General features: G+C 50.2%; 1 protein-coding gene and 1 pseudogene across 2 annotated transcripts; one reads left to right on the top strand and one right to left on the bottom strand.

Moving 5' to 3' along the window:
• Positions 1-943, bottom strand: LOC311428066 (olfactory receptor 14C36-like; annotated as a pseudogene). The gene has a single exon. The product of its transcript is annotated as an olfactory receptor 14C36-like (transcript).
• A 7,355-nt stretch (positions 944-8,298) lies between these two features.
• On the top strand, positions 8,299-11,401 carry LOC311428065 (olfactory receptor 14C36-like; the record flags this gene model as incomplete). Its single annotated transcript, XM_084539627.1, has 2 exons — positions 8,299-9,192; positions 11,360-11,401. The coding sequence occupies 2 exons, from the start codon at positions 8,299-8,301 to the stop codon at positions 11,399-11,401; spliced, it is 936 nt and encodes a 311-aa protein (XP_084395753.1).
• Positions 11,402-22,841: the final 11,440 nt, after the last annotated feature.

The raw sequence follows: 22,841 nt of genomic DNA, 5'->3' as shown, positions 1-22,841 counted from the left end.
TTATAGGTGAATTTGCTGAAGATGTGTGTATTCAAGTAGAGTCCTGATGGAATCCCTTAGTTCCCAGTTCCTCATACTGTAGATGAGTGGGTTCGCTGCTGGAGGTACTATTGAGTACAGAAGTGACACCACCAAGTCCAGGGATGGCGACGAGATGGAGGGAGGCTTCAGGTAGGCAAACATGGCAGTGCTGACCATCAGGGAGACGACGGCTAGGTGCGGGAGGCATGTGGAAAAGGCTTTGTGCTGGCCCTGCTCAGAGGGCATCCTCAGCACTGCCCTGAATACCAGCACATAAGATACCACTATGAAGACAAAACAACCAAAGGCCAAAAAAATACTAAACACAAGTGCCCAAACTTCCCTGAGAGAGGCATCTGAGCAGGAGAGCTTGAGGATGTGGGGGATTTCACAGAAGAACTGGTCCACAGCATTGCCGTGGCAGAGGGGCAGCGAAAATGTAGTGGCTGTGTGCAGGACAGCATTGAGAAAGCCACTGCCCCAGGCAGCTGCTGCCATCTGGGCACAAGCTCTGCTGCCCAGGAGGCTCCCGTAGTGCAGGGGCTTGCAGATGGCAACGTAGCGGTCGTACGACATGATAGTTAGAATTGAATACTCTGAACCAAAGAAGAAGACAAAAAAAGAGAACTTGAGCAGCACAGCCTTGATAGGAGATGACCTTGGTGTCCCAGAGGGCATTGGCCATGGCTTTGGGCAGAGTGGTGGAGATGAATCCCAGGTCGAGGAGGGCGAGGTTGAGGAGGAAGAAGTACATGGGGGTGTGGAGGCGGTGGTGGCAGGCTACGGCGCTGAGGATGAGGCCGTTGCCCAGGAGGGCAGCCAGGTAGATGCCCAGGAAGAGCGCAAAGTGCAGGAGCTGCAGCTCACGCGTGTCTGCGAATGCCAGCAGGAGGAACTCACTCACAGAGCTGATGTTGGGCATTCTCTGACTTTGTACTTGCTTGTCTGTTGAAGGTGAGAAGGCTGAAAAAGGTTAGAACAGACTTTTATGAAGAAAATAGGAAATAAAACAAAAGGCTGGCTAACTCATATTCAGACAAGTGTCAGATCAATGAGCTTTGAAGTATTGCTGCAAAAAAACTGAGCTGAATGCAAAGCAGAGCTGCAACTATTTCCCTCACTTTATTTTATTCTAGTTGCCCTATCCTAGTTGAGGTATTGGATTTTGAAACTCCCTGACATTACTTGCACACTCACGGTGAAATCCTGTGTTTGCCAGGAGGCAAAAGGGCTGTCCCTAGGTGAAGACTGAGCAGAGCAGCTGTTCCTGTTCTCAGTTGCTCTGTGTCACCTCTCTGAGCTGCAGGACCATCCCACTCAGATTTTTTCCTGAGAAGAAACAAAAGAAAACTGAGAGCAGAAAAGCCTGAGTCCAAGTGCATCAGGACAGAATCCTCACCTTGTCTCATGGGGTCTTAGCAGGATCTCAGCTCTTCCCTCCTAACCAGGGCTGCAGAAGCCTCACTCCAGCTTCCCAGAGACAGCCATCCAGCAGCACATCCAGGCATGGCCTTAACACGGAGGTGTCTCCTCCTTCGGGTACGTGGATGCTGCAAGGGCACAAGGATGCCACGAGAGAGCTGCATCCTGCTGGAGAGCAGCCTGCAGACCAGGAGGACACCCCTCAGACTGCTCTGGATATTCACAAGCTGGGGTATCCCAATATTCAAACTGCATCCCCTGCAGTGTCTGGAGGAGGCTCGGCCACCACACTCCTGGCTGACCAGGGGTAGCTATGTTATGACATTCCAAGGGGCTTCTGCCAGACTTCCTCCCCTCACACTGCAACCCAGCAGGACTCTCAAAGCCTACTGCATTGCCCACTGCCCTCCCAGAAACAAGACCCAGCAGGAGGAGACCCTTCCAGGACCTGCCGCTGCATGGCCTGCAGCCAGGCACTTACCTTGTCAAGGGCTGTGCGGGTTACTATTGCAGGCAGCTCTCAGCATCTTCCCACTCCCAGCTGCCTCCAAGCCCTCTCTCCTTTTCTTCTCTCTGTGTCTGTGCCTCTGTGTCTCTTTCCTGCTGCGCTGTGCAGAGGAGCTGCTCCTGGGCACAGCTGTCTCTCTGCACCACGGCCCTCTTGCCATGAGCTCTCTCTGTCCCACGAGCCCGGCCCAGCTCAGCAGCACAGCACCAGCCCAAGGCACTGCAATCACCCCTCTGGGGGCTTTGCTGATGAGCCCACGAACCTCAGGCACTCACAGACAATTGAAGACAGCTCTCCAGAAGTGCAAGTCAGAGGCAAGTTTCCTGCAGTGTCCCCCTGAGGGCCAGCACTGACACAGCCTCCCTTGGAGCTCGTTAGAGCAGAACCCTGGAGGCAGTGAGGACAAGGAGACAAAGGCAATGTGAAGGTGACACTGAGGTGTAGGAAAACTGGATGTGTGTCACCAAGAACAAGGGCCAGGCCTTGACCCATGTCCCCTGGGAAGGGAGATCCTTAGCAGTCACACCTTGCTCAGGGCTCTTCATGGAGCAGTAGGAGATGGGGATGTGCATGGCCAAGTGCAGGAGAATGGTACGACCCCTGCCTGGTTCATGGGTGGGGGCGAGGAGGCAATGAGGCCCTGGTGCTTTAACGATCAGCTGTCTCCTCATAGGCCTCAGTGGCAGAGACAACAGCCATAGCCATGGACAAAAAGACCTGAGTCCTGATGGGACTTACAGCCTTTCCACAGCCATTACTCCTCTCCACACCAGGCTGTCTGAGGGACTCCCGGACTTCCAAATCTTCTACTGCCAGATGCAGACCCTTCTGTGGGTAGTGTCACGTTCAGTCTGAGCTGAGTCTGATAACTCAAATCTTCTTGGTGTTCCTGCTCTTCAGAAAGGAGCTCTGTAGGAAGCTGGCCTGGCTCCTGGTGAGCAGGCAGCACTGCTCGTATGGCATCCCTTGTGGTGCCCAGGCCCTCCTCCTCCTGGGCACTGCTCACTCAGCAGGGTCCCAGTCTGCCCTGATGTCTGTGGTTCCTCTTCCTCTGGTTCAGGATCAGGCTCTTCTCCTTGTAAATGTCAGGAGGTTTGTGTAGGCAAAATCCTGCAGTTTCTCAAGGTTGCCCCACACTGATGCTCCATTCTGTTTGCTGTTAATGTTTGCAGGCAGATGGCTCACCCTGACTATGCTGTTTCTCACAAGGTAACAGTAACAGAAGGTTGCAGGATGGTTTGGATAATACAGCAGGAACTATTTGAATGGAATTACAGCACAGAATCAGTGAAGGGTTGGGGATAGAAGGCTGCCAGATTCCACTTTTTCTGTTCTTCCTTCTCATGCATGCTGTTACTTTGTCTGGAACTGCGTCCTATATACAAAACACTGCACTGTATCATCTAATAGGAAGGAAATTAAGTCTATCCCAGCCAACACATGGACAATATCCAGCCCATATTCCATACCATCTGCACCTTGCTCAGCTCCAGTAATTTCCAGTTAATCACCACCACCTTTTCTCAGATGATATACACACAGATATATCATGCCCTTAGTATGTGGGTGTACAGGAGTTGGCTAGGATCGAGATAATTTTCCTCCTAGTAGCTGGTATGAAGCTGTGTTTTGGATTTAGCATGAGTACTCAGTACTAAGGCCAGTCCTCTTTAATATCTTTATCAATGATCTGGATGAGGGGATCGAGTGCACCCTCACTAAATTTGCAGATGACACCAGGGTAGGTGCGTGTGTCGATCTGCTCGAGGGCAGAAAAGCTCTGCAGGAGGATCTGGATAGGCTGCACCGATGGGCTGAGGCCAACTGTATGAAGTTCAACAAGGCCAAGTGCAGGGTCCTGCACCTGGGGCACAATAACCCCAAGCAGAGCTACAGGCTGGGAGATGAGTGGTTGGAAAGCTGCCAGGCGGAGAAGGACCTGGGAGTATTGGTGGATAGTCAGCTGAATATGAGCCAGCAGTGTGCTTATGTGGCCAAGAAGGCCAACAGCATCCTGGCTTGTATCAGAAGCAGTGTGGCCAGCAGGGCTAAGGAAGTGATTGTCCCCCTGTACTCGGCTCTGGTGAGGCCACACCTTGAGTACTGTGTTCAGTTTTGGGCCCCTCACTACAAGAAGGACATCGAGGTGCTCCAGCAAGTCCAGAGAAAACACAAAGCTGGTGAGGGATCTGGAGTCCTACGAGGAGCGGCTGAGGGAGCTGGGCTTGTTCAGCCTGGAGAAGAGGAGGCTCAGGGGTGACCTTTTTGCTCTCTACAGCTACCTCAAAGGAGGCTGTAGCGAGGTGGGGGTGGTCTGTTCTCCCACATGCCCAGTGACAGGATGAGGGGGAATGGGCTAAAGTTGCACGAGGGGTGTTTTAGGTTGGATCTTAGGAAGAAATTCTTTACCGAGAGGGTTGTTACGCATTGGAATGGGCTGCCTAGGGAAGTGGTGGAGTCATCATCCTTGGAGGTCTTTAAAAGGTGTTTAGATGTTGAACTTAGTGATATGGTTTAGTGGAGGACTTGTTAGTGTTAGGTCACAGGTTGGACTCAATGATCTTGAGGTCTCTTCCAACCTAGACAATTCTGTGATTCTGTGATTCTGTGGGAAGAAGAGCTTGGCCAGCAGAAACATGATTTCATAGAAGTAAGATGGTTTATGTAATGTAGATGCTGCGGTACAACTGACGTAAAACAGTCACATATGGCCCTTTCCTTACTTGAAACAGTCATTTTAATCACTAAACATAAATGCTACTACAGTACTCTGAAAGGAATCATTTCTTTTTTTCCTCTTGCTAACCATAATGCCTTCCCTTAACACTAACGTGAAAATGCTCTATTTAACCCTAGACTCCTTGGCAGACCTAAAAAACCCTAAACCGTAGGTCTTGTTTATGCCTTAACCACAGACCTGACACCACTAGCAGGACAACACACATTCCCACTAAAACTTTGCTTATTCTCCAAACCAGAAAGAGAAAAACAGGTACCTATGGAGCAAGAGAGAGGTCAGCTCTCCCTCAGGATCTGATGGCCCAGCAGGAGGAATGTGACTGTGGCAGGGACTGTGAGGTCACTTCTGTCTCTGCACTTGATAGGGCAGCAGCAGGAATGTGTCACAGAAAGGGACTGTGAGGTCACTTGTGTCTGGAGGTGGCAGGTCACCCTTGATTTTGAGAAGTCAAGGCACTTGCTTGGCATGCTGACTGGGGGATCCCCTCTGCCTACACACCCAGGAGGACCCAGGCAGAAAGAAGGCCCCCAGATGGGTTGTCCTGTCCCTTCTGCTTGAGTCCATGACTGCACAGCAGGAAGCTCAAGGCTTGGCTGTGTCTAGCCAAGAAGCTGCAAGGCCAGCAGCAGGCCCCTGGTTAGGAAGCTGCTGCTGAGGTGACTTGTGTGTGGTTGGCTGAGAGGCCTCAAGGAGCCTGCTGGGTTGGGATGCCTACTTCAAGAGGGGTTTCCACCCTCATCGAGCTTTCTGTGGTAATAGGAAAGAGCAGGAGAGAAAAAACAGCCACAAAGTGAAACTTGAAGTGTAGCTCTGACTATGAGCTGGAAGAAATATCCAGGGGAACAACTGGTCTTGGTGGTAGAGACTGAGGAAAAGAAGGCATTATGTTCCTCAGGTTTTGTCATCAGGTTTTTCCATACACCCATTAAAGATGATCATTCTTCTAAATCCTCTTTTATAAAAGTATTTATATACACTTTTTTTTTTTTTTTTTTTTTTTTTTTTGTCTTTGACGGTAGTAGATGGATTGAGCTCCAGCTGGGCTTTGGCCCTTCTAATTTTCACCTGCACAGCCCCATAATATTCAGGACGCAGCTCCAGACAAACTGACAGCATGCATGAGAAGGAAGCACAGAAGAGGTGGAACCTGGCAGCCTTCCATCCCCTACTCTCCTGTGATTCTATGCTGCACTTTTATTCAGCTTCTTACTCCTGTATTATCCAAACGATCCATGCAGCTCCTGATGCTGCTATCTTGTCAGAGACAGCACAGACACAGGAAGGTTGAACTATCTGCCTGCAGACATGAACACCTGACAGAATGGAGCATCTGTCCAGTGGAATCTTGAGAAACTGCAGTAGTTTGCCTAAAGGAACATCTTGAACAATAAGTGCCGAGTCCTGTGCCAGAGGAAGAGGAACTACACATCAGGGCAGACTCTACTGAGGGAGCAGTGACCAGGAGGAGGAGGGCCTGGGCACCACGAGGGATGCCTTATGAGCTGTGGTGCCTGCTCACCAGGAACCAGGCCAGCTTCCTACAGAGCTGCCTTATGAGGATCAGGACCTCCAAGAAAATCTGAGTTATCATACTCAAGCTCAGATCCAGTGTGGCACCACACAGAAGAGGGTCTGCAGCCCTCAGGAGGTACAGGTCTGGGAGTCCCTAGGACAGCCTGGTGTGGAAAGGATCAAGGGCTCTACGAGGGATCAAAGTCACAACCCAGGTCTTTGTGTCCATGGCTACGGCTGTTGTCTCTGCCACTGAGGCCTATGAGGAGACAGCTGATCGTTAAAGCACCAGGGCCTCATTGCCTCCTCGCCCCCAACCATGTAGCAGGCAGGGGTCGTACCATTCTCCTGCACTTGGCCATGCACATCCCCATTTCCTACTGCCCCACAAAGAGCCCTGAGCAACCAGTCAAGGCAAAGGATCTCCCTTCATGTGTGCCATGCAATAAGACCTGGCCGTTGTGATTGGTGACACACATCCAGTTTTCCTACACCTCAGTGTCACCTTCACATTGCCTTTGTCTCCTTGTCCTCACTGCCTCCAGGGTTTGGCTCTAACGAGCTCCAAGGGAGCCTGTGTCAGTGCTGGCCCTCAGGGGGACACTGCAGGAAACTTGCCTGGGACTTGGACTTCTGGAGAGCTGTCTTCAATTGTCTCTGAGTGCCTGAGGTTCGTGGGCTCATCAGCAAAGCCCCCAGAGGGGGGATTGCAGTGCCTTGATCTAGGCCTCTGGTGCTGAGCTGGGCTGGGCTCCTGCAACAGATTAAACTCATTTGAAAAGGGATCCTGGTGCAGAGAGACAGCTGTGCCCAGGAGCAACTCCTCTGCACAGCGCAGCAGGACTGGGGGGCTCTGACCGCAGCTGGCACACAGAGAGGAGAGAAGGAGAGAGGGCTTGGAGGCACTTGGCAGTGGGAGGATGCTGAGAGCTGCCTGCAGGAGAAACCTGCACAGCCCTTGACAAGGTAAATGCCTGGCTGCAGGGCCATGCAGCTGCAGGTCCTGGAAGGGTCTCCTCCTGCTGGGTCTTGTTTCTGGGAGGGCAGTGGGCAATGCAGTAGGCTTTGAGAGTCCTGCTGGGTTGCAGTGTGAGGTGAGAAAGTCTGGCAGAAGCCCCTTGGAGTGCCCTAAGGCAGGTGCCCCTGGTCAGCCCAGAACACCCTGCCCTGGCTGGCCATGCCGGGCTCTCTGTCAGCTGCCCTTTAACTCCTGCAGCCATGGAGGTGCCCCTTGGCAGGGCCCTGTTGGTGGCAGGGTACCGCAGGGCAGCGCTGAGCACAGCCGTGTGGGATGGGGTCTGTGAGCATGGGCAGGGGGAAAGAAGAGGTGGGCACAGAGCAGCAGCTCCCGGCAGGGACAGCTGCAGGCAGCACAGAGGGGCAGGCGGCCAGAAGGAGCTGTTGGTAGAAACGCCATGGCAGGGGGGATTCGGGCACCTCGTGGCCATGCCCTGCAGTGCAGACGCCTTCCCCTGGAACAGCCCCTCCCTGGCCTCCTCTCCCCCTGCAGCCCATGGGCTGTGGGGCAGGCAGGGGTAGAAGAGAAGGTAGAGCTCAAAGAGATGCTCCCAAGCTCTGTCTGTGTGAGAACTTCACCTCAGGTGAGGCTTCTGTCCAGCTGCACTTGGACTGGGGCTTCTCTGCTCTCAGTTCTCTACAGTTTCTTCTCAGGGAAACTCATGAGCTGGATGGTTCTGCGGCTCAAAGACAGGAAATACAGGGTATATTAGAACACGACATGTGGGCAGTGGCCTGTGTAACTCTGCATTCAGATGAGTTGTTTGAAATAACACTGAAAAGATCATTAATCTGACCAGAGAACTGAACTTAAGCTTCCCCCATGTTCCTGATTCCTTCCTGCTGTATAGCAGAGAGGACTCCTCTGCAGCCTACAGCAGCCCCTGCTCCCAGTGCCACTCTCAGCCAGCACCAGCTGCAGCTCAAGCAGGAGAGATGCCAAAAGATTTTCATTCAAAGAGAGATGCTCAGGTTACGGGGTGCTTTAAGAGACACAATAGGTTTTCCTCAGAGAACTCTGTTTTAACATTCTTCTGCATTATGCTCTTTACCAGGAAAGCATGTGTATGGACAGCAAATGCCCAACATCAGCTCTGTGAGCGAGTTCCTCCTGCTGGCATTCGCAGACACGCGTGAGCTGCAGCTCCTGCACTTCGCGCTCTTCCTGGGCATCTACCTGGCTGCCCTCCTGGGCAACGGCCTCATCCTCAGCGCCGTAGCCTGCCACCACCGCCTCCACACCCCCATGTACTTCTTCCTCCTCAACCTCGCCCTCCTCGACGTGGGCTGCATTTCCACCACTCTGCCCAAAGCCATGGCAAATGCCCTCTGGGACACCAGGGCCATCTCCTATCAAGGCTGTGCTGCTCAGGTCTTCTTTTTATTCTTCTTGTTTGGTTCAGAGTATTCCCTTCTCACCATCATGGCCTACGATCGCTACATTGCCATCTGCAAGCCCCTGCACTACGGGAGCCTCCTGGGCAGCAGAGCTTGTGCCCAGATGGCAGCAGCTGCCTGGGGCAGTGGCTTTCTGTATAGTATCCTGCACACGGCCACTACATTTTCCCTGCCCCTCTGCCATGGCAATGCTGTGGACCAGTTCTTCTGTGAGATCCCCCAGATCCTCAAGCTCTCCTGCTCAAATGCCTACCTCAGGGAAGTTTGGGCACTTGTGTTTAGTGTTTCTTTAGTCCTTGGTTGTTTTGTTTTCATTCTTTTCTCCTACATGCAGATCTTCAGGGCAGTGCTGAGGATGCCCTCTGAGCAGGCCCGGCACAAAGCCTTTTCCACGTGCCTCCCTCACCTGGCCGTGGTCTTCCTGTTTCTTAGCACTACCATATTTGCCTACCTGAAGCCCCCCTCCATCTCTTCCGCATCCCTGGACCTGGTGGTGGCTGTTCTATACTCAGTGTTGCCTCCAGCAGTGAATCCCCTCATTTACAGCATGAGGAACCAGCAGCTCAAACATACAGTGAGGAAACTATTTTATACCTCTTTCTTCAGCATTAATAATGTACGTAAAATGGTAATAGGATTTCTGCAAACAAACACTCTTAGTGCAAATTCTTGAAAGTAATTTTCTTTATTATTATTTACTATAACTTGTGGCTTTGATTTAATATATTCTAAGCCTCCTAATTATTATTTTATTATTATTATTATGAAGTCGATAATTTCAAATACCTTTACAATCGATATTCTTGTTTAAATAAAGACAATAAAGAAACTGGGACAATTTCTTTAGTCTCTCCTGCAGTCTCTTCCCATCGTCAGTGCCTCCAGCAGTGAACCCACTCATCTAAAACATGGGGAACATGGAACTAAGGGATGCAGTGATGACACTGCTTGAATACATATTCTTCAGCTTCTTTGCCTATAACAATAAGCTTATAAAATAGAAATACCTGTTTTTCAGAAAACTTTTAGGTACTTTTTTTTTTCTTTTTATTTGTCTGTGTTTTTATTTTCACTATCTTTTTTTTTCAGATATAAATAATATTAATCTTATCCTCCTACTTGTTAAAGATTTACCTATAGAACCAGGCTTCCTGTGTTCAAAAAAACAATAAAGAATCCAGAAGAAATTCATTGGTCTGAGCTGCCATCTCTTCCCATTTCCTCTGGAGCTGGGGGAGCAGCCCCAGCATGCAGGAGGGACTCAGGGCCAGGAGCCCAGCTACCACATGCAGGAGCAGCCCCGGTGGCCCTCGGGGCTGTCCCTCACTGCCCGCTGGGCTCTGCCTCTCTGCTGCCTTTGGGTCGGGGCTGCTGCTTCCCTGGAGCCATGCCCTTGGCCAGCAGCAGGACGTGGCCTTTTCACTGCTGCTTTCGTTTGGTCTCCACGTTTTTATCCTGTGCTCTTTTATTTGGATAAGCCATCAGATCTCGTGTACCTTGGTGACAGTCCTGTTGTCTCTGCAGTGACATCCCTGTGGCTGCAGGCAGCAGCAGGCACTGTGTAGCCCTGGCTCACATCTGCCTCCCTGCTAGCACCACAGTAATAAAAGGGTCTTGCTCAGGGCAAACCCAGAAGCCTGGACACCTCTTTCAAATGTGCTATCGGGAATAGAGCTAAGAGGTTGCTCCCTGCTCTTCTGTTTTCTGGGGATATTCATGGAATGAAGGACACAGGATGAAAGTTCCAGGGTGGTTTGTGGGGAAACAAGGGCAGGACTAAGAGTTCCCTTTATGGGGGCACTTGCCCAAGCAGATGACAACTGGTGTTGGACTCATCAGCATGAGACTGCACCCTCTGCAGTGGGGCTGATAGCTGATGCCAGTCTGGAGAGGAGTCTGGAGCTTCCAGATGTCAGAGGATCTCCATGGACAAGGTGCTCATTGGGTAGTGATTAGAACCTCATAAAATGTCTGTGCAAGGTCGTTTCAGGAAACAAACAAGGTGAATCTGAGGAGTGCATGGGCAGTTCGGACTGCTCAGGCTGGGTCAGCTGTCACAGCAGGTCCCCCACCCAGCCTCTAGCCCACCTGCAGCCAACTGTCTCCTGGGGTAGAGTGAGAAGCAGAGAAGGCCTTGACGCTGTGCCAGCACTGCTCAGGAACAGCGACTACAGCCATGGGTGACCAACACTGCTCTGGTCACTTATCAGAAACACAGCACCACAGGGGGTGGTCTGCAGACAGTAACTTTGTCCAAGCCAGAACAAGTGCAGTGCCCCTGATGGACAAGAAGGCTCCCTCTAAGCTCGGGAAGGTGACAGGAAGGTGCTAATAAGCACCAAGACAACTGAGGAAGCCCAAAGGCCCTTCTGAAGCGTCACTGAGTTGACTTCTTTCCTAAGTAGCCGATAGCTCAACCCTTGACTCCTGGCTGGGATCTGTGCCTTTAGGCTCAGAACTGCTGGGCGCATCGTGCAGGGTGCTCCTACAGACATTTCTCTCCTTCTCCATGCTGGTTCTCCAAACTTCCCCTAAGAAGATGACTGATATGGGGAAGTCAGGAGAAGCCTGGCCAACAGGGATGTGAGATTTGTGGGAGGGCAAAGGAACGTGGACAGCAGAAACTAATGATTTTGCAGAGGTAAGAATGTTCAGGTAATGTTGATCCTACCATAAAGCAGACTTAAAGCAGTCATGGGAGGCCCTTGCCCTATTTTAACCTGTAACGTTAATCCATAAAGCTAAATGCTACTCCACACCCTGACAGGAATCCACTGCTCTAATATTTGACCACAAGATCCCTTGAAGCCAAAACAAGTCCATAGCCTCATTACATCACCCTTACTCTCTTCTTCACCCTGATCCCTGCCCTTAACACTACCATTAACACACTCTATTTAGCCCTAGATTTCTTGCAGACCTAAACAAAATCCTAAACCAAAGAACTTGTACATACCCTAACCACAGACCTGACACCACAAGCCAAACATCAAACCCTCCCACTAAATATTTGATTAATCCCTGTCACAGAAAGGTGAGCCCTAGTCCCTAACCCCATACATGAATACCTAACACCCAAAGCCCTGATTCCTTTGCATTCACTTACTCACATTCAGCCCTTTTGCTAACCCTACTCTTAAGCACTTAAGGTGCTTGGCCCTTATCCCAAGCACTTAAGGTGCTGGGCCCATAAGGAAGGGTAGGAAGCATGAGATTGCTCTGCAGTCACGTGGCATACAAAGATGAATGTGAGGGGCCATGGATCTGATCAGCTTGTGGGCCACAAAGACGAGATGGATGGGAGTGCTCTGAAGAGCTCAGCTCTGCCTCAGGATCTCCTGCTCCAGCAGAAGGAATGTGACTGTGGCAGGGACTGTGAGGTCACTTCTATCTCTGCACTTGATAGGGCAGCAGCAGGAACGTGTCACAGAAAGGGACTGTGAGGTCACTTGTGTCTGGAGGTGGCAGGTCAGCCTTGCCTTCTCCCTGGGAGCTGCACTTTTGGGCTGACATCTGGCAGTGGCCCTGCTAGGCCAGCAGAAGGCACCTGCTTGGCATGCTGACTGGGGGATCCCCTCTGCCTCCAGAGCCAGGAGGATACAGGCAGAAAGAAGGCCCCCAGATGGGTTGTCCTGTCCCTTCTGCTTGAGTCCATGAGTGGGCAGCAGGAGGCACAAGGCTTGGCTGTGTCTCCACAAGAAGCTGCAAGGCCAGCAGCAGGCCCCTGGCTTGGAAGCTGCTGCTGAGGTGACTTGTGTCTGGTAGGCTGAGAGGCCGCGAGGAGCCTGCTGGGTTGGGATGCCTACTTCAGGAGTGGTTTCCACCCTGATGGAGCTTCCTCTGGTAGTAGGAAAGAGCAGGAGAGAAAAAACTTCTGTGGAGTATACCTTGGAAGTTACACATTAGCACGATAGAAAAAGAAATGTCCCTCAAAGTGTCGCACTGTGGTGCCAGAGGTCACCCTCTGATCAGACCCTGGCTTTGTGTTTCAAGGAACAGCTGGTGAGGGTTGACGAGACATGGGTGAAACAAAGGATGAGAGGAAGGTTGTGGACAGAGATGGGTGTCTGCAGACTTCAAGGAAATAAGTCAGAATGTGATAGAGTCTGCAGAGGAGAAGGCAGAGGGTGCTGGAAAAACTGGCAGGCCCGATAGCACTGAGGTTTCTGTCCCCTTGGCTAGAGCTTAGGAGGAGATATGTTATATTCATTCTGATGAGGCCCCATAGATTCCTTGCAACATCGTGAAGCTCCTCGAATATGTCATACCAGTGTTGTTCTCATGGCATCACACTGCCCACCACAGCCCACAGACCCCAGGAACAGCCTTGAGCTGGACTTGGGGATGCAGGATCTCCTTTCCCAGTTCCAGGGGTCAGGCCTTGGCTCTTTTGCTTCACTAAAGCCAACCAAGACTTCTCTCAGCACTGTGCTTTGCCTGTCTGTAACCATGGCCTCCAATTATCTGCCCTAACAAGGCCCTGGGGAGGCTTTGTTAGGAACAGCTCTCAGTGGTGCCCATTAATAATCCAAGTCACTTCAACTTTTTCTTCTGACTTTACTTTCTCTAGCAGTTGCATCATTCTCCTCTCAGTACCTGAGCTTCATAGACTCAGCACCACAATACACCATGGAACTCTTTAAAATGCAGAAATTCCTAACATCTCCTCCATAGTTTTCTTCAAGCTTTCACGCCTTGTGCAGCAAATTGCAGAGTTTGCATGACGTAGTTAAGGAAGATTTCAAAAAACACCTAGTGAAAATGTCTTTTGTTTTTAAAGGCTGAATTTTGCTGCATTTCAGTTTTGAGCATCATTCTCCTATTGCAATTCATGCAGGGTGACTTCTTTGGAGAACTCCATCAGGAGGAAAAACAGAGTCTGGAGGTCGGACACCTCCACTGCCAGCAGTGGTCTTTGTCCCTGTAAGTGCAGCCCAGCCCAGCACGTGAAACCCTTTCTAAGACAAGTCAGGGGTTCCTTGGGAAACAATTAAAGTAATAAATAAAGTAAAATAAAGTAAAATGAAATGAAATGAAATGAAATAAAATAAAATAAAATAAAATAAAATAAAATAAAATAAAATAAAATAAAATAAAATAAAATAAAATAAAATAAAATAAAATAAAATAAAATAAAATAAAATAAAATAAAATAAATGTTGAAATGACTTTTGGAATCTGAGAAATTCAGCTTGAATTGCAGTAGACACCTGGACAGCCATGGTTCTCTTGGGTCTTCTGTGGCAAACTTGGGATGAAAACTAAAGAAAATGTATCTTCAAGTTTCTCTACCTGTACCCATGAGCGTGGCCTCTTTTGGGAAATTGCCCCTTCCAGACACAGAAAACTAAATTGAGTAATGTGAAAAGACCTGCCCAGTCAATAGAGTAGGGTAAAGTCCTACTTCCTGTGCTATAGATGCAGAAGGCAAAAAGAATTGCATTGTGCCTGACACTACTCTGGGACGTGTAACCCAGGTCAGACAACTTTACCTTAGTGCTGACAAGTCCATCACTATACCACGCTCCTAAGCTCCACATTTACACCTTGGTTCTCCAGTTGATGAACCGGCTCATCAATTTCCTATCTGGGAGATCCTCTACACATACACAAATCTCTTCTTCCCCTCTTACTTGACCAGCACGGTGACTGGGATGTGGAACACCCTCATCACTGTGCTGGTGCCTGCCTCCAAACACCTGCAGATGCCCGTGGCCTTCTTCCTGAGGGAGATTTCTCCTCCTTGCACACCTTGTACAGCTCCAGCACCCTGCACCAGATGCTGGCCATCTTCCTGGCTGGGGACAGCATGCCCTTTACTCACAGAGGTGGCAGCACTCTCAGCTGCACCTCCTGCATGACCGCAGTGCTTCCTGCTTGGGGCCATGCCCTACAGTCAGCCCTGGGCTGTATGCCATCCCTGTTCTCTTCAAGGCTCGAGAAGTGGAAGGTCTGACTCCAGAAGGCAGCTGTACCTGAACCAGGGGAATTTCTCTCATGTACAGGAATTCTTTCTCCTCCTCCCAGCTACAGTTCTGTGGCCCCAGTGTCAAGCAACCCTTGTGTGGTTTTGCCCCATTGCTGGAGCTGTCCTGCAGTGCCACGGTGATACTCTTGGTTTTGCTTTCATAATTTGCATATGTATCCAATCTTCCTCTTCCTAATCATGCAGATGCCCACCTCACAGATCTTAACCAAGTTCTTTCCGAACATTCATCATCCCCTGGTCAATCCTCAGGTTCCTTAGTGGTGGTGTGGGAAGGATGAGAGAGGTGCTAGGGGAGGTGTTGACATTGTCATAAGACCTATCTCAAATACCTTGGAAAGGACAGATGGATCAAAGACTTTCCTCGGGACTTGGAGAAGGCAGATTTCAAACCCATCTTCTAGTAGAGGGGCAAGCAGAAGGATGATTAAGCCTAACCAAAGAGAAAAGTGCCAGCTTTAGCCTTAGGCCCCAAACCAGACCTAAACTGAAGTCCTCAAAACTTGCCCTTATTCTAAACCCTGAGCAGGATCGTTAGGCACAACACCAAACAATTCCTTGAAGCCCTTGCCATTCCTTTAACCCTGGAATGTGACCTCTAATTCCTAAACATTAACCTGATCATCTAACCCTCATAGCCCTCCACCATGCACACAGCACGTCTCAGCTTCAACCCCACTCCTACCCCTACCTTGTGTGGTTTTTATACTTGGGGTAGGGCAGGGATCGTGAGGTCCTGCAGCAGTCCATGGCATTGGAAGAGGCATGTGAGGTGACAGGTATGTGATCAGATCCGAGGCCACAAGGAGGAGCTAGCTGGGAATGCTGGGATGGGATCAGGTGTGCCTCAGGATGTGCTGGGCCTGCAGGAGGCCCATGGCTGTGAAGGAGTCTGGGTGGCCACTTCTATCTGTGGAGCTGACGGACCAGCAGTAGGAATGTGGCACAGATAGGGACCGTAAAGGGCAGAAGCATGCACAAGGCATTGAAGATGATGGTGAGGCACCTTCTGTTCTGGTCAGGTGATAGACCACAGGAAGGCTGATGGGATGGGAGTCATGCTTGAGGTATAGCTAGTGAGACCATAGAATCAGAGAATGGCTCCTGTTGGAAGCAACCTTAAAGGTCATCTAGTTCCAACCCTCTGGCCATAAGCAGGGACGCCCCCCATGAGATCAGGTTGCCCAGGGCCTCATCTAACCTGCCCTTGATCAGCTCCAAGGATGGTGCACCTCTAAGGTCTCTCAGCAAACAGTTCCAGTTCCTCACCTCCCTCTGAGTGAAGAATTTCCTCCTAACCTCTAGTCTAAATCTCCAGTCTTTTACTTTAAAAGCATTCCCCTTTGTCCTGTCATACAACTGAGCAAACAGTCACTCTCCATCTTTTAAGAAGTCCCCTTTAAGTACTGAAAGGCCACAAAGAGGTCACCCTGGAGACTTCTCTTCTGTAGAATGATTAGTCACCAAATATGACGGAGAGAGGCTTGGCAACTACATCAGCCAGTTCCCTCAGGACCCTGGGATGCATGTCATCAGGCCCCATAGACATGTACCTGTTTAGTGTCATCAGGTGGTCTTGGACCTGCTCTTCACTCCCACCAGGTGGGACTTTCCACCCCCAGCCTCCATCTACACGTTCAGGGAAATGAAAGACTTGGGAAGCCTGACTGACAGAGAAGGTTGAGGGAAAGATGTTGAGTCCCCCAGCCTTCTCCATGTCTGTCATTACCAGTGTACCCTTCTTATCCATCAGAGAGGGTACACTCTCCTTGGCCATTCTTTTCTGAGCAGTGTATCTTTAGAATCCCTTCCTATTATTCCTTGCATGCCTTGAGAAGATCAGTTCCATCCGTGCCTTAACTTTCCTTATTCTCTCGCTGCATATCCAAAACAGAACCGTGCATGAGAGAAAAAAATTAACCCTGATTCCACAAAAGCCATTCTGGAAACAAAACTTGTAGGAAATGCATTTTTGTGCAGAGCTGATGTGCACATTGTGCAGGATGCTCCTAAGGATCTTTGTGTCCTTTTCTCTTCTAACTACCATGCCACTACTCTCAAAAATAGAGTAGCCAACAGAGGTGAGAAAGATACTCTGCGATTGTGAATGTCATCAGAAAGCTGATCCCAAAAAGACATGGGGAGGTCAAGAGCAGCCTGGACAAGAGAGATATGATATTTTGGGGTGGGAAGAAGAGCTTGGCCAGCAGAAACTTATGATTTCATAGACGTAAGAGGGTTTATGTAATGTGGATGCTGTGGTAACACTGACTTAAACTAGTCACATATAGCCCTTACATGAGCCAGTAGTTTTAATGCCTAAACCTAAATGCTACTACAATACACTGAAAGGAAACTTTTTTTTTTTTTTTTTTTTTTTTCTCTTCCTAACCCTAATGCCTTCCCTTAACACTAACATGAAAATGCTTTATTTAACCCTAGACTCATTGACAGACCTAAAAACCCTAAACTGTACAGCTTGTCCATATCTTAACCACAGACCTGACACCACTAGCAGGACAACACACACTCTCACAAAAGCTTTGCTTAGTGTCTACGCCAGAAAGAGAAAAACAGGTACCTAGGGGGCAAGAGAGAGGTCAGCTCTACCTCAGGATCTCATGGCCCAGCAGGAGGAAAGTGACTGTGGCAGTGACTGTCTCTGTTGTTGATAGGGCAGCAGCAGGAACGTGTCACAGAAAGGGACTGTGAGGTCACTTGTGTCTGGAGGTGGCAGGTCAGCCTTGCCTTCTCCCTGTCTTGGTGTAAGCACTGCTCTGCAACAATTAAAACATCAGCATTTTATCAGCACTCTTCTCATCCTAAGCCAAAACATAGCATTCTACCAGCTACTAGGAGGAAAATTAACTCTGTCCTAACTGAAACCAGGATAGTGAAGAAGGCATTAAACGTCTCTGCTTTGGCTATATCATTGTCTGTGAGGAGACATTCCCCATCAAGTAGTGGACCTATGTTTTCTTCGGTCCTCCTTTTTCTGTTCACATATCCAAAAAAACACCTTTTATTGTCTCCCACAGATGTGGCCAGCTTCAACTCTAGTTAGGCTTTGGACCAACAAATTTTCTCCCTACAAACATGAACAGCATCCCTGTACTCCTTCCTCGTCACCTGACCCTCCTTCCAGCAGCTGTACATGTTATTTTTCTGTCTAAGCTCCAGTAGAAGATCCCTTGTCAGCCAGGCCGGTCTTCTGCCCTGCCTGCCTGCCTTCCGATATTTTGGAATAGCCTGATCTTGTGCTTTGAGGAGGCAGTGCTTAAAGATTGACCTGAAACACTGATGGACTGCAATGCCTTCAAAAGCAGCTACCCAGGGGACCTTGCTGACTAGTTCCCTGAGCAGCCTGAAGTCTGCTTTGCCCATATCCAGGGCTGAAATACTGGTGGCAGTTTTCCTTCTGTTGCCATAAATTCTAAACTGAACCACTTCATGATCACTATGACTGAGACGGGCACCAATTGCCACATCTCCCACAACACCCTCTCTGTTCTCCAGTAACAGATGAAGGAGGGCACCTTTCCTAGTTGGCTCCCTTAGCACCTGCACCAAGAAGAGATCATCTAGGTGCTTTATGAACTTCCTGGACTTGCTTGTGTCAGCTGTGTGGTGATCCCAGTTGACGTCGGGCAAGTTGAAATCTCCCATAAGGACAAGGGAGTTGATCTCAAGGCATCTCTTAGTTCTGCAAAGAATAATTCATCGGCATTGTCATCCTGGCCGGGTGGTGTGTAATAGATTCCCACAACGGCATCCCATTTATCTGTTCATCCCTTAAAGTTGATAAGGCAGCACCAGGAATGTGTCACAGAAAGGGATGGTGAGGTCACTTCTGCTTGAAGTAGGTGGCAGGTCAGCCTTGAGTTCTCCCTGGGAGCTGCACTTTTGGGCTGACATCTGGCAGTGGCCCTGCTAGGCCAGCAGAAGGCACCTGCTTGGCATGCTGACAGGGGGATTCCCTCTGCCTACACACCTAGGAGGACCCAGACAGAAAGAAGGCCCCCATATGGGTTGTCCTGTCCCTTCTGCTTGAGTCCATGAGTGGGCAGCAGCAGGCACAAGGCTTGGCTGTGTCTCCACAAGAAGCTGCAAGGCCAGCAGCAGGCCCATGGCTTGGAGGTGACTTGGAGATGGAGTCCCATGGCTGCTGAGGTGACTTTTGTCTGGTTGGCTGAGGCCGCAAGGAGCCTGCTGGGTTGGGATGCCTACTTCAGGAGTGGTTTCCAACCTGATGGAGCTTTCTTTGGTTGTAGAAAAGAGCAGGAGAGAAAAAAAAAATGCAACAAAGTGCTGTGGAAGGTTGGCACTTGCTACAAGGAGGAAGAAATGTCCCTCAAATGGTCGTGCTGTGGTGCCAAAGGTAACCCCCTTATCAGACCATGGCTTCATGTTTCAAGGAACAGCTGGTGAGGGTTGAGGAGACATGGGTGAAATCAAGGGATGAGAGCAACGTGGTGAACTGAGATGGGTGTCCTTTTCCCTACTGACTACAATATTACTTCTGTCTCAAGAACAGAGTAGCCAGCAGAGTGAGACGGATACTCTGATATCACGAAAGCCATCAGAAAGCTGATCCCAATAAGAAAACCAATATGAGGATGACAGGAGAAGCCTGGCCACCTGCTTGGCATGCTGACTGTGGGATCCCCTCTGCCTCCAGACCCAGTAGGACCCAGGCAGAAAGAGGTCAAAGGTTGGACTGGATGATCTAGAGGTCTCTTCCAACCTAGAAATTCTGTGTGAGTGTGTGTGGGGGTCTGTGTGTGAAGACCCCCATATGGGTTGTCCTGTCCCTTCTGCCTGAGTCCATGACTGCACAGCAGCAGGCACAAGGCTTGGCTGTGTCTAGCCAAGACGCTGCAAGGCCAGCAGCAGGCCCCTGGCTTGGAAGCTGCTGCTGAGGTGACTTGTGTCTGGTTGGTTGACAGGCCGCAAGGAGCCTGCTGGGTTGGGATGCCTACTTCAGGAGTGGTTTCCAACATGATGGAGCTTTCTTTGGTCGTAGAAAAGAGCAGGAGAGAAAAAAATGCAACAAAGTGCTGTGGAAGGTTGGCACTGGCCACAAGAAGGAAGAAATGTGTCTCTCAAAGGGTCGTGCTGTCTTGCCAGAGGTCACCCTCTGATCAGACCCTTGCTTTGTTTTTCAAAGAAAAGCTGGTGAGGGCTGACGAGAAATGGGTGAAAGCAAACTGTGAGAGCAAGTTGGTGAACTGAGATGGGTGTCTGCAGACTTCAAGGAAATAGGTCAGACTGTGGCCCAGCATAGGAAAGCCTGCAGAGGAGAAGGCAGAGCGTGCTAGTAGAAATGGCAGGCCCAACAGCCTTGAAATTTCTGTCCCCTCAGCTAGAGCTTATGAGGAGATACATGTATGTTATATTTATTGTGATGAGGCCTCATTGATTCCTTGCAACCCCGTGCAGCACCACGGAGGTGTCACACCAGTGTTGTTCTCATGGCATCACACTGCCCACCACAGCCCACAGACCCCAGGAACAGCCTTGAGCTGGACTTGGGGGTGCAGGATCTCCTTTCCCAGTTCCAGGGGTCAGGCCTTGGCTCTTCTGCTTCACTAAAACCAACCAAGACTTCTCTCAGCACAGTGCTTTGCCTGTCTGTAACCATGGCCTCCAATTGTCTGCCCTAACAAGGCCCTGGAGAGGCTTTGTTAGGAACAGCTCTCAGTGGTGCTCATTAATACTCCAAGTCACTTCAGCTTTTCCTTCTGACTTGAGCAAGTAAAGTGGTTACATCACTCTCCTCTCTGTACCTGAGCTTCATAGACTGAGCACCAAAATACACCATGGAACTCATTAAAATGCAGAAACTCCTAACATCTCTTCCACAGTTTTCTTCAAGCCTTCATGCCTTGTGCAGCTAATTGCAGAGCCTGCAAAACGTAGTTAAGGAAGATTTCAAAAAACACTTAGTGAAAATGTCTTTTGTTTTTAAAGGCTGAATTTTGCTGCATTTCAGTTTTGAGCATCATTCTCCTATTGCTATTGATCCAGGGGGATTTCTTTGGAGACTTTTATCAAGAGGAAAAGCAGAATCTGGAGGTCTGACACCTCTGCTGCCAGCAGTGGTCTTTGTCCCCATAACTGCAGCCCAACCCAGCACGTGAAACCCTTTCTCACACAAGTCAGGGGTTCCTTGGGAAAAAAAATAAAAAAAATAAAATAAAATAAAAATAAAATAAAATAAAATAAAATAAAATAAAATAAAATAAAATAAAATAAAATAAAATATCAAAACGACCATTGGAACCTGAGAAATTCAGCCTGAATCTTACTAGAAAACTGGACATCCGTGGTGTCTCTTGGGTTTTCTGTGGAAAACTCAGAATGAAAACTAAAGAAAATATTTCTTCAAGTGGCTGTAGTTGTACCCATGATCTTGGGGAAATTGTCCCCTTCCAGCCACGCAAAACTAAACTGAGTAATGTGAAAAGAGCTGCCCAGTCAACAGAGTAGCTATTGACTGGGCATCTCTTTTCACAAGGCAGATATCCCAAAACCCCACTGGAGGTGCCCTCTTGGAACTTTGCAGTACCCTCTCCCGAAGCAGTCTATGCTGAGGATACACAAGATGATATCTCTGGGCCAGTCCCATTAGGGTGCTTGTGCCATTCCTGCCCAGTTAGACTCACTTCAGCCTCCAGTACAGTTAACTGCTGGGATTCCCCTGTCACTTGAAAAATATAGGTGGGTTCTACCTCTTTCTAGCTTGATGGCATTAGGGCACCCAGTGTACCTGTGTCCAGTAGAGCCTGATACATTGGTGGGACTGATGTGCCAGGCCATCTAATATACCCAGTCCAGTAAACCCGACTGTCCTTTTCCTCCCTGCTTCCCCCTGTCTGGAAGCAAGACCCCTCTAGTCCTGCTCATAGTATTCATTACGGTGTCTGGTAGACGGCCCACTGGAAAGCATGTCCCACCATGGCAGAGGAGAGGGCACTGACAGCCGAGGGACATATTTGGGTGGGGAAGACGGGGCCCAGCAGAGACAAGGAGTCAAGGCAGTGGGGTGGGGGAGGCCAGCAGAAGCAGCCCAAGGGGTGGTGCTGCTTGTGAGGACACCTTTGTGGCAGCAGCTGGAGTGGGCAGCAGCTGTGCGCAGGCGAGGGGAGGCCAGGGAGCACATGCCAGGAGCGCTCCTGCCAGCAGAGCCAAGGCCGGGGCCGAGGCCGAGGCCAACGGCAGAGGCAGGCCCAGGGCAGGGGGCTGCAAGAGTCATGCTGAGCTGCCTGCCCCTGCAGCAGCCGCCCTGGCCCTCAGCCTCGTCTCCCCTGCCCCTGCAGCTCTGGGCTCCCTTGGTGCAGCCCTGGCTCTGCAGCACTAAGCCCTGCTGGGAGCCCTCCCCTGCACGCTGCCACCGCTCCCTGACGCTGCTGTTGCCCTCTGCCGGGCACTGCCCAGCCCAGCCCAGCCCCTGCCCACCTCTCCCCACCTCCCTGCCCTCTCCCCAGCCCAGCAGCGCAGGATCATAGAATCATAGAATCATAGAATATCCTGAGTTGGAAGGGACCCTTAAGGATCATCAAGTCCAACTCTTGACACCGCACAGGTCTACCCAAAAGTTCAGACCATGTGCCTAAGTTCACAGTCCAATCTCTTCTTAAATTCAGACAGGCTCGGTGCAGTGACCACTTCCCTGGGGAGCCTATTCCAGTGTGCAACCACCCTCTCTGTGAAGAACCCCCTCCTGATGTCAAGCCTAAATTTCCCCTGCCTCAGCTTAACCCCGTTCCCGCGGGTCCTGTCACTAGTGTTAATGGAGAAAAGGTCTCCTGCCTCTCGACACCCCCTTACGAGGAAGTTGTAGACTGTGATGAGGTCTCCCCTCAGCCTCCTCTTCTCCAGGCTGAACAGGCCCAGTGATCTCAGCCGTTCTTTGTACGTCTTCCCCTCAAGGCCTTTCACCATCTTCGTAGCCCTCCTCTGGACACTCTCCAACAGTTTCATGTCCTTTTTATACTGTGGTGCCCAGAACTGCACACAGTACTCGAGGTGAGGCCGCACCAGCGCAGAGGAGAGCGGGACAATCACCTCCCTTGACCTACTAGCGATGCCGTGCCTGATGCACCCCAGGACACGGTTGGCCCTCCTGGCTGCCAGGGCACATTGCTGGCTCATATTCAACTTGCTGTCTACCACGACCCCCAGATCCCTCTCTTCTAGGCTGCTATCCACCCTTTATACCACATAATTTATGTTAT

Source organism: Aythya ferina (genome assembly GCF_964211825.1).
Source record: "Aythya ferina genome assembly, contig: HAP1_SCAFFOLD_29, whole genome shotgun sequence".
In the NCBI taxonomy this organism is placed as follows: Eukaryota; Metazoa; Chordata; class Aves; order Anseriformes; family Anatidae; genus Aythya; species Aythya ferina.
This window is presented reverse-complemented; position numbering and strand designations above follow the sequence as displayed.